The sequence below is a fragment of the Ictidomys tridecemlineatus genome, chromosome 4 (genome assembly GCF_052094955.1).
Source record: "Ictidomys tridecemlineatus isolate mIctTri1 chromosome 4, mIctTri1.hap1, whole genome shotgun sequence".
Taxonomy (NCBI): Eukaryota; Metazoa; Chordata; class Mammalia; order Rodentia; family Sciuridae; genus Ictidomys; species Ictidomys tridecemlineatus.
Window position 1 is genome coordinate 81,863,479 of NC_135480.1, and position 12,345 is coordinate 81,875,823.

The window sequence follows — 12,345 nt, forward strand, 5'->3', positions numbered from 1 at the left end:
ACCGAGGAAGAGGCGAATTTTCTCCAACCAAAGGAAGACGTCCGCTTTTTTGATTGGCTATAGAAGACGTCTGTTAGGACGTGTTGTTGCCCTCTCCTCGTGCGCTGTGAGCGCGGGCGTCCCACTGGGGGTGTGTAGCAGGGGTATTTAGACCCGGCGCCACCACCCCCACCCCTCCCATCAGGGGTTCGGCTTAGGGTCGCCCCTGGGGGGCGGCTCTCGAGTCTTGAAGTAGTAGAGAATCTAGACCGCTCCGGAGCTGCGGAGGCCCGCGCTGGGCAGACAGAAAAATGGCGACGGCATCGGTCTCTGCAGTTTCTGATTCTCAGTTCTCGGTAAGAAGTGATCGGCATTCGAATAGGCTTTAGGTTGGTTCCAGCGCCTTTTTACACTTCCACGTTTGAGGCCGTTTTCGGTTCCTCTTCTGACCCCATCCTGGAAGACAGCGTGTCGGGGGGTACCTAGATGGCTCCACGCTGCGCAGCTTTCTATTATTCCTAAGTCCTAGCTACACCCTCTAGCTTCCATTGAAACAGGCTGGTGCGTTTCTATTCTCATCCCTCATTCGCTTTGTGGCCTAGCAGGCCAGATTGCCTAATATTGCTGAGACTGGGCTTTGGCAGATCCTGGCCTGCGAAAACAGCTCCATTAGTCACGTGAGTGTAACGGCTCCTCTTGAAAACTCGCCTAGGCCAGGTAGTCACTGAGCGGTGCGCAGTCTCTTGAGTGTGCGTTTTAGTCGTTGCTTATGCAGTTTTCTTTGCAGTGCCTCCGCCTCCTATCTCATGAACTTTGTTGCGTGGCGCTTTCTGTAATGTTGCTAGGACTGCAATGTGGAAGTGCTGTTTGGGAGAGTCCACAGAGATAGTAAACATTGTTTTCACCACAAGAGTTACCAGCCAGTTTAGTCACTGGTATTTGGCAAATAGAAGTGTTGAACTCAGTGTTCTGGAAAATGCACACTGGGAAGACACAAGTAAATGTGATGAAGTTGGAGCCAATTTATAAATATTCAGTGCCTTGCAGACTGTTAAACTTTAAAATTTCTCAGATGAATAGGATAGAAATCTTACTCTGAAGGAGAGAAGCATTGAAGAGAAGTTATGCATAGATAATTATTACAGAGTACAGTTTTATAAGAGATACCATCACTAGAATAATTTAAGAGGGGAGGTGATTAGCAGTTCTTGGGTAGGTTAGAGAAGATTTCCTAAAGGGAAAGTGGAACTAGCTACCTACTGAAGGAGTTGTAATTGTCACAAAAATAGCAGGAGAAAGCACCGAAAGAATTTTGATCTTTAGCGACTGGCTTATTTCACTCAGCATGATAATCTCCAGATTTACCATTTGGAGGCAATTGTCAAAAAGTTATTCACAGTGAATAAATCTGACATAATTTTCCTGTGTGTATGTGTATGTGTATATATATATGAATACATCACGGTGAATCAATCCCACCATCGTGTACATCTACAAAAGTGGGGTCCTAAATTAGAATAAGATATATACCATGCTTGTATTATGTTATAATAGTTATATAAAATAGATTCAACTGTCTTGTACAACTAAAAAGAACTAATTTTAAAAAAAGAATTTTGAGATATGTGCCAAGACAAATAGATACTTTTTGAGGAAACTTGAGATAATCTGGAATAAACAGAGGTAATATGAAAATAGAGTTGGATGAGATGAACTAGAAAAGTAGATGAAAATGAAAAAAGAGTAAAGAAGTCAGAAGAATATCAATAATTTCATAGACACTAAAAGAGAATTTAGAGGAATGCATAGTCACCTGGGGAAGTCATATTTTCCCTTAGTTTCAGTTTTTTTATGACTATGATTAGAATTTTTGATAATGAGACCAGAAGTATCACAGGTATCCTTAGAATAGGGTAACAAGTTTCCAGAGCCTTCTGGGAGATTAAGGAAAAGTAATGAGTGAAACAATGGGAGTTCTTCAAGGATTCGATCAGAAAAAGGTAAGATAAAGAGAAACTGTTAGAAACATGTCAGATGATTGAATTATACAGAGGATGTGATTGATTAAACTTGGGAGAGGAATACTTTTTTCCATTGCTCTCAAAACTTAATGATTGGAGACCAAACCAGAAAGACTTCTGAGCCATTCTATGTATAATTCAGCCACTTGGTTGAGCAGTGCCACTGAGATGTAGTAAACCCTTGGTCCTTACAGTAGCTTTGAACAGAAATCCTTCCAGAGTTTCAGTTAGGAAAGCATAGATATTTTTATTGCATTAAGCTCAGCTTTAATTGGATTCTAAGTATCAAGACTGTGCTAATATTTTTACAAGTCAGAGTGCAACAAGTTTAATTATCTTGACTTGCTGCATTAAGATGTCTAATTTAGAAGTTACTATTTCTCAAAACAAAAACAAACTCACTTGGTTTCTCAGTGCACAAGAAATGGCGCTACTTAGTAAATGTCCCATTAGAAATAAAGCTGTCATTTACAACAGAATTTGAAAAGCAAATTAGCAAACAGCCGATAATAAGTAATACGATATTAGAAAACTTTAAAACTACAACATGAAACCAGAAGCCTACTCATTAAGATGTCAGGGTTGTGAATATTAACAATTTGTATGTTTTACATTGAAAACCCAATACCAAACTAATTACAATAAATGGAGATGTTTTACACAAATAATAATCTTTAGAAAGAAGCTACCATATAAATCTCAAACACGGACAACATGAGAGCAGTAGTCAGTCTTTTTGGAGTATTTTTTTTTCATTGCAGCAACAGCAAGATTAGCAACAGCAGATAACATTTATTGTTTGTTATCAACTCACTGTTAAGAGACAACAGGAATACAACATAATTGGGCTTAATGAAATTAATACTAAGTAAAGATAGATAACATAGTGTTGAAACAGCAAAATGACTTTATGTTCCGTTAATTTTTTAAAATTTATTCATTTATTTTTATTGATTTTTAATAAATGACAACAGAATGCATTACAATTCATATTATACATAAAGTATGTTCACACCAATTCATGTTTTCATACATGTACTTTGGATAATGTTGTCCATCACATTGCACCATCATTGCTAACCCCTTGTCCCTTCCTTTCCCTTCCACCCCTCTGCTCTATCTAGAGTTTGTCTATTTCCCCCTCCCTATCCCACTATGAATCAGTCTCCTTATATCAGAGAAAACATTCAGCATTTGTTTTTAGCATTATCATCTCCAGCTCCATCCATTTACCTGCAAATGCCATGATTTTATGATCTTTTATTACTGAGTACTATTCCATTATGTATATATGCCACATTTTTCTTATTCATCTTGTGAAGGACATCTAGGTTGGTTCCACAGTTTGGCTATTGTGAATTTTGTTGTTATAAATGTTGATGTGGCTGTGTCCCTATAGTATGCTGGGTATAGACTGAGGAGAGGGAAAGCTGGGTCAAATGGTGGTTTCATTCCAAGTTTTCCAAGGAATCTCCATGCTGCTTTCCATATTGGCTGCACCAATTTGCAGTCCCACCAGCAATGTATAAGTGTATCTTTTTCCCCACATCCTCACCAACACTTAGTGTTGTTTGTCTGCGTAGTAGCTCCCATTCTGACTGGAGTGAGATGAAATCTTAGAGTAGTTTTGATTTGCATTTCTCGAATTGCTGGAGATGATGAACATTTTTTTCATATATTTGTTGATTGATTATATATTCTCTTCTGAGAAGTGTCTGTTCAGGCCATCTGTTAATATTTTCTTAATCCACGTGTAACATCCTTTTGTCACTTTTGACTTAATAAATTAATCTCCTAATTTGTCTTAAGCTTTTTAGTCCCGTCCTTTAGCCAAGCAACACAGTAGCTTCGTATTAATTTCCATGAATTTTTTGAATATATCATAGATTTTATAATATGAAATATATTTTAAGATATATTTTATTTTGGGGGATAATAAAGTGAATGCTTCCCTGCTTTTTTTTTAATCTTTCCGTTCTTCCATCCCACACTACTGTACTTTCTAAGACCATAATATTTAATACTTAGATGATACTGATAGGCATTATTTTAAGCATTTTTCATATATGAAATCATATAATTCTCACAATAACCTTGTGGGGTTGACATATTTACATTTTCAAATGGGCAAAGTGATGCATGAAGTTAAGGGTAAGAGTTCATCTCATTCATACTACTATGTAGTATCTTGATAGGCTTTGGGGGTCTTTGGGTTTTTTGTTTGTTAGATATTATAACAATCTTGAAATTCTTAATGCTCAACATGGCAAAAATTTCTCTAAACAGCAGTTTTGGAAGTGATCTAGGGAACTTTAGGCGGGTCTCTAAAGGGTTCTCAGGGAGTCTACAAGATTCTTTGTTATTCAAGTACGTGTTTGTGTAATGCTAGGTTTGCTTCATATATGTCATCCAAAATATACCAAATGCGAAACAAAAAGTTTGCGAGGGGCAGATTGGCATGTGGGTTAGACCTCAATACAGGCTTATAAAATATGTGTTTGGTTTATGCTTTGTCATTTTCAAAAATGAGAGAATGAAAATAGTTCAGTAGGTGTACTTGTGAATGAAATTGATTTATCATAGAATAGGTACAACTTTGGCTTACTCATGCTAAATTGTTTTTTCTATGTATATGCCAACCAACAGTCCTCTTTATTCTGTGTCCCCTTTAATGGGTAGTATTATTCCACTTGTAAATTTTTTTCTAAGGGGTAAGTTATAAAATGTTATCCTATTCTCTTTCTAATTTATGCTTCCCTAGTCATTGATGAGAATGCACCTTTTTGACTCATACCTTTGCTAGTCTTTTGTGTGTTTTTCTTTTATGAAATGCCCATCCATGTCTTTTGCCTATTTTTTACCGGGCTGTTTTTTTTTTAATGTATACTCATTTGTGTTCTGAATGTTAATCCTCACTCTTATAGGACTAGTCTAAAGACATCTTTGCTTGTCTTTGATATTTTTTGATTAATACTTAATACTAAAGTGGTAAAATTTGTCACTCATTCCTTTCTACAATTAGTGATTTGAAAAATTCTTCGTTCATTCTAAGATCTTAACGGTATTATTCTAAATTACTCACTATACATTTTAAAGTTGGAGCTTTTAAATTCTAATTTACTTGAAATTTATTTAATTTAATGTTTTATTTAAGATGAAACAATTGTCCTGAAACTACTTGTTAAAAAGTTAACCTTTCCCCAAAGGTCCACAATTTTAGCTCTGTGAGTACATTAATTTCCATGTTTTTATTAGTTTGTTAGGGTGCTTTGTCCTTTTTTGTTGTTGTTTTGTTTTTTCTTTCTAGATACTCACTGTCTTAGTGATTCTCCTTTCTATATATATAGTTGGGAGTGAGGGGTGGTTATCTTCTTTGTTCTTAAGAGAAATGTTAGTATTCTTGGTCTTTGATTTTCTTCAATAGAAATAGTTGAAATTGTTCTTGGAATTTTAATTGCAATTTCATTGAATTTCTGTTTTAATCTGATATTTTTTAGTATACTGAATCTTTTTTCCAAACATTAATTCTAATTAACTTTTTTATTGTATGACCTATGCTTTCTTAAGTTGCATTTTCCAACTAATGTATAGAAATACTGATTCTTGTACATGAATTTTACCTAGTAACCTTTCCAGGCTCAAATTAATTCTAATAATTTAGTATTCGTTGGTGTTTTTTATTTAGAGAATCATAATCTGTGAAGTTTGGATTCTTTCTTTTCAATTGTAGTATCTGTTCTTTTTGCTATCCTAATATGCTTAAATTTAAGAGATGCAATTTAGTATTAAGAACATCAACTAGAAGTTGTGCAGAGGGCTTTGTTTCAAATTTTGCAAAATGAAGTATGTTTGCCATGGTTTTTGATGAAGTTTTATATTGCCATAAAATAATTATTCTTTGCTGGATAATGAATGTTATTCAATGCTCTCATTCTTGTTGATCATGTGGATTTTTACTTGAATGAGGTAGATTACATTGAAAGATAATATAATGCAATCTAGTTTTTCATTTCTAGAATATCTTTACCTTGATCATATTATTTACCTTCTTGTTTTCACAGCAGTAGTGTATGTTTTATATTTCCTTTTGTAAATCAACTGAGAATTTATGTGATTTCTAACATGAAAGTAGAATCTTTGGTTTTAGTAACATTTAAATATATGTATTTTGATAGCGTTTGTCTATTCCACAAAGTAGTTAATTGTTATTATTAATATTTATTGTTCCTTTGTGCTTTTCTGAACACAGATTATTTAGTACTATATAAAGTGCAGTTCTCAAAAGGTAAGACTTTGCTGTGGCAGTTGAAAAAAGAAAAATGGATGTTTGAGAATTTAGAACAGTCATAGTCACAACTTCTACCATAGACTTCAACTTTTTGATTATTTTCTCCACTGTATCAAAGAAAGTCCATTATTATCTTCTAATATAATATCATATAATTTTCTGATCTAATTTTCATATCATGGAACATAATCCTAAATTTGTTAGAATTCCATTCATGACAGATGATGTTTGTTTGGAAATAAAGTTTTATATATGAATGTTGATAAGTCTTTATGTTTTCTGATTATTTCCCTGTTTTCTAACTAAAATAAGTCCTTTGAGGCAAGGGCAATATCTCTCTTTTTTTTTAAGTTTTGGACACTAAAGTATTTAAGAAGTATTTTGTTGCATTTGAGAATATAGTAATTTGTAGCAATCTTTCCATTCTGTATATTTACTTTTCTGAATGTATGTTTCATGGTATATACTTAAGGTACAATATTTGTGGAGTACCATTTTTTTTCTATACAGTGTTTGTATTTAGATTGTGAGAGTATTCTTTATAGTGTTTGGCATTTGGCTACATTTAGACAAATATGAAACACTTTTAAAGTTGTATTTCCTTAAAATAAATGATGGTTGAATTATACTGTGTATAGTTATTAGGCTCTTTTTTTCCCATTGTCTCTTATCAGAAGAATATATAGACAGTTCAATTTTTAAGTCATGAATATGGTTTCAAATTTTGAAAAGTAATTTCTGTACTTTTATTTTTCAGAACATCTCAGCTGAACCATCAAGGTCTAATAGGGGTGTGGTTCGCCATTCTTCATCTCCTTATGTATCATATCCATCTGATAAGCCTTTCCTTAATAGTGATCTACGACGCTCTCCAAATAAGCCTACCCTTGCCTATCCAGAAAGCAATAGTAGAGGTAACAAACCCTGATAAAAAGATGCTGCTTTTGTTTACCTGCTGCTTTAAAATTGTTGTTTTTGTTCTCCGTTATTTCAAAAGTTGAGAAATATGTTTTCCCCTTTATGCCTGTTTTTAGCCTACTAAAAATATGCTTTTTTGGGTGCTCTTTATTTTGATTGGTGAACATAATCATCTACCACATCACTTAAGGTAAAGTACTTTGAATCGTACCTCACTAGTCTATCATCTTCATCATGAATCAGGATCCTAGACTGTGTTTTTACTTCAGTAAAATGCAGTAACTCAAAAGCATTTTTTTTTATTCTGATTTCATCCACATTCTTATCTGTTATCTAGTATGTTCATAGAAAACTAACAAATATCTATGCCTTTCGTCTCCTTCTGATCCCCACTTAACATCACTATCATTTATTATGTTTCTCACTTTAAACAAAGTTTCAGCACCTCTCCATGGCTCACATAATAATAATGAAGTTTTAGATTTCCTACAACTTAAACCCTGTCTGCCTTAGTGAATTCATCCCCACCTCCTTTCTTAAACATTCTTTGTTCTTGCTACTTGAAATGTATTTTTAGAGCTTGACATCTATGTTAATTTTCTTTTTTAAAATTAATTTTTAATTGGCACATTGTAATTACATAATTGTGGAAGAAATTGTGACATACATGTACCTCTGTTGGTTTTCTTGCCTGCCTTAACAAATACCACGAACAGCTGTAATCTGGCAATTTAGGAGACTGAGGAGGAGGATAGCAAGTTCAAGGCCAGCCTCAGCAATCTGACAAGAATGCTTGCCTAGCACGGGTGAGGCACTGGGTTTGATCCTCAGCATTATATAAAAAATAAATAAATAATATAGTCATAAAATATAAATATGTATTTATATATTATATAATTTTATAAATATGTGTATATATATTTTTTTATGGACTGGGGATATGGCTTGATGTTAGAGGGCCTCTAGGTTAAAGCCAGGCACAATAAATATATAAACACAATGCCACAAACTAAGCCACTTTAAAGAACACAAATTATTCGTGTTGTAGTTTTCTATAGGTCAGAAATCTGGGTGGGTTCTTCTCTGCTGACAGTCTGATATGGTTCAAATCTAAGTATTGACTGGGCATATTCCCTCTGGAGATGCTAGGGACGATCTGCTTCCACACATTCATATTCTTGGCCAAATTCAATTCCTTGTTGATGCTGGACTACATTTTCATTTTTCTGCTGTCAGGACCAGTCTTCACCTCTCTAGACTTCTTATTACTACTCATGCTTTCCTCTTGGTCTCCTATGGCAACAATGAATCAGGTCTCATATGCTTTAAATCTCTTTGACTTCTGCTGTGGCTGCATTTCTGTAACCATAACTAGAGGAAACTTTCTACTCATGTAATTAGTTAGGTTCGGGAATAGTCTCAGTATCTTAAGAGCTATAACCTTATTAACATCTCTGAAAGTCCATTTTGCTATGTATCATAATTCACCAGAGTAGCCAGAGATTAGGTTTCCATTCTGCCTATCATATGAACTTGAAGTTTGCAAGCCTTTCCCTTGTTTTCTCTCATACTGAAAATTTTTTTATATTATTTTTATTTTTTAATTTCTCTTTTTTAATTTGTTCTTTTTAGTAAAACGTGACAGTAGTATGTGTTTTGGCATATCATACAAACATGGAATATAACTTCCCATTTTTGTGGCTATATATGGTGTGAGTTATACTGGTCATGTATTCATATATGAACATAGGAAAGTTATGTTCAATTCATACTACTGTCTTTCCCATTCCCTCTCCAACCCTGACTCCCCAGTCCAATTCAGTAAGTCTCCCCTTCTTGATCTCCACCACTGCCTGTTGTGAGTTAGCATCTGCATATCAGAGAGAACATTTGGCCTTTGGTTTTTTTGGGAGTGGCTCCTTTCACTTAACATGAAAGTCTCCACTTCCATCCATTTACCCGCAAATACCATAATTTCATTTTTCTTTATGGCTGAGTAATATTCTCTTGTGTATATATACAATATTTTCTTTATCTGATCATCTGTTGAAGGGCACTTAAGCTGGATCCATAGCTTAGCTATTGAGAATTGAGATGCTATGACCATTGATGTGGCTATGTCACTGTAATAGCAATGTATGCATGTATATTTTCCCCACATCCTCACCAATATTGTTACTTGTATTCTTTATTTTTTTAAAAACTTTTGTTCTAATCAGTGACATGACAGCAGAATGCTCTTTGATTCATTATATTACAAATGGAGCACAATTTTTGACTTTTCTGCTTGTACTCACAGTAAGGTCACACCATTCATGCAATACTATGTGTACCTAAGGTAATGATGTCCTTCTCATTCCACCATCTTTCCTTCTATGCCCCTGCCCCCAGTATGGATTATTATCCACTTATCAGAAATTATTTGGCCCTTAGTTTTGGGGGATTGGCTTACTTCGTTTAGCATGATATTCTCTAATTCCATCCATTTACCTGCAGGTGCCATAATTTTATTCTCTTTTATTGTTGAGTAATAGTCCCTTGTGTCTATATACTAGTTTCTTTATCCATTTATCTATTGAAGGGCATGTAGGTTGGTTCCATAGTTTGACTATTGTGAATTGTGTTGCTATGAACATTGATGTGGCTATGTCACTATAGTAGGCTATTTTTAAGTCCTTTGGGTATAGACCAAGGAGTGGGATAGCTGGGTCAAATGGTGGTTCCATTCCAAGTATTCTAAGGAATCTCCAACACTGCTTTCCATATTGGTTGCAGCAATTTGCAGTCCGACCAGCAATGAAAAAGTTTTTTGTTGTTTGTTTTTTGTGGTGCTGGGGATTGAACTTGGGACCTGTGTATGCGAGGCAAGCACTCTACCAGCTGAGCTATATCCCCAGCCTCATACTGATATTTTCTTTGTCTGGAATTATACTTGTTCTTTAAAGCAATTATATATTATTTACATCAAGAAGTCTTTCTTTAGCTTCTTCAGCACATACCTCTCTGCCCTCCTCAGTGTTGTTTTTGAAATATCTTAATCCTTTGTTCATAACTTAAAGCCTTTAATTTTTGTGGATATAAAGGGGATGATGATTTTGGTGTCTGTCCTTTTGTTTGAAAAGCAGGTATTGTTGGATTGATGGAAGAAAACACTGTAAAAGTCTTCTATATCTCTGGGTTCTGAATCCATTGATTGAACCAACTGGTCAGCAATATTTGAGAAAAAAGTTACATCTGTAGCAAGCATGTAAACTTTTTTCTTTGTCATTATTCCATAACACATCATAACAACTGTTTGCATAGCATTTCAATTCTTCTATTAGGGATGATTGAAGTATGTGGAAGGATATGTGGTGATTATATGTGAATTCTGCACCATTCCGTCTAAAGGACTTGAGCATCTATAGATTTTGGTATCTGGTGGGGGATGGGAAGGTTTTCATAATCATTGGATTGGATAACCATTGTATTACCAATGGATGTTGAAGGCCACCTGTATGATACAATATAACAATAGGATAATATCCCGAGACATTTTTAAAATAGTTCACCATGCTATTCTCTAAAGATGTAAAACAAACTTATTTACAGTTTTGCATGTTATTTGTCTTTTTTTCCCATCCTCTCCATTTACCCACCCCCTTTCATATTCCTTAAAAATCACTAGTGATGCAAAAACAGATTTTAGCTTTATTGTTAACATTACTGGGCTGAAAATTTTACTGACTGCTCTGTGAAAAAAAATCTACCTCCCCTCTAATTTTTCTTAATCCTTCATTCTTTTTTTAATTTAATAATTTGCTGTATTCTGAATTTTTTGTTTTCACAGATGTGAAGATCAGAACTAGATATAATATTGTAGTGGAAGTATTAATTTGTAATTCTCAGGTCTTGTGTTCCTACAGAATTAAGAGCTCAATTGCATAGTTATTTTATTTTGTGCTTTTTTTATTAAATATTTTTTTAGTTGTCAATGGACCTTTATTTTATTTACTTATATGTGGTGCTGAGAATTGAACCCAGTGTTTTACACATGCTAGGTAAATGCTATACCACTGGGCTACAACCCAAGGCCCTTGTGCTTATTTTTATTTATTTTTTATTTTTTTAAATTTTCTTTTTTAGATGTTGATGGACACAGTATCTTTATTTTTATTTGTGTATTTTTATGTGGTGCTGAGGATTGAACTGAGGGCCTCACACGTGCAAGGCAAGAGCTCTACCACTGAGGTACAACCCCAGCCCCCTTGTGCTTATTTTTAAGAAATTATAACTGAAAATTAGTGGGGTTTTGCTCCTTTGTGGGCTTCAGTTGTATATTTTTTTTTCTTTTTTAACCTATGGTGTTCTTTGAATATCATACAATTTTTGTTGTTTTTTTTTTTTTTAGATTGTCAGCCTTTAACTGCTATTCTAATGTGTAACATCCTATCATTTGTTTTAATCATTTAGTTAATTTAATTAACATTATTTTTTCATCTTCATGGTATCTTATAAAGAGTTTTGCATCAAGTATTGAAATTCATAAAAGTTTATCAGACTACTAGGGGAGGGGGGATTGTTAAAAGACATACCACAGAATTCACGTGTCTACCAAAGGGTTGCACAACATGCAAAGTGTTGCCAAGGAAAGGCAATTCCTATATGACTTAGACTAGAGCTTTTTTTTTTTTTTTTAAATATTTGTTTTATTTGTAGGTAGACACAATAACCTTTATTTTTATTTTATTTTTATGTGTTGCTGAGGATTGAACCCAATACCTCATGCATGCTAGGCAAGCACTCTACCAATGAGCCACAACCCCAGTCCCTTAGACTAGAGCTTTTATAGGAGATTAGTTATAAACGTATTTTGTACTTGAGCAACCATTCACAATTACCAAATTCCAGCCTTCCCAAAGTGAAATAGGGATTCACTGTAAATCACATTATTTGCATAAATAATCTAGGTAGACAGATATAGTAGAATTTAGTAGGATATGTATGCCATAGGCATATAAACACCTTTATCAATTAGTAATATAGAAAACATTCAGGTAGACAAATTCTCAGAGGTTTAGTGAAACAAAAGGTTAGGTCTACTGCTAACTTTTCTATAAATTGTGACACTGGAATTCATTCATCCTTTTTGAACTTCGA

At 34.2% G+C, this 12,345-nt stretch overlaps 1 protein-coding gene across 3 annotated transcripts in view; it reads left to right on the plus strand.

The window, feature by feature from the left end:
- Positions 1-48: 48 nt before the first annotated feature.
- The window catches only part of Cep57 (centrosomal protein 57), a 40,139-nt gene continuing 27,842 nt past the window's right edge, over positions 49-12,345 (plus strand). Inside the window, exons 1-2 of one of the 3 annotated variants that reach the window (XM_040285123.2) lie at positions 49-335; positions 7,046-7,202. In XM_040285123.2, the coding sequence (XP_040141057.2) occupies positions 291-335; positions 7,046-7,202 (202 nt within the window). In that variant the 5' untranslated portion in view covers positions 49-290. The remainder of the gene's footprint in view (positions 336-7,045; positions 7,203-12,345) is intronic. The other 2 variants (XM_021735087.3, XM_005338019.4) reach the window with 2 other exon arrangements.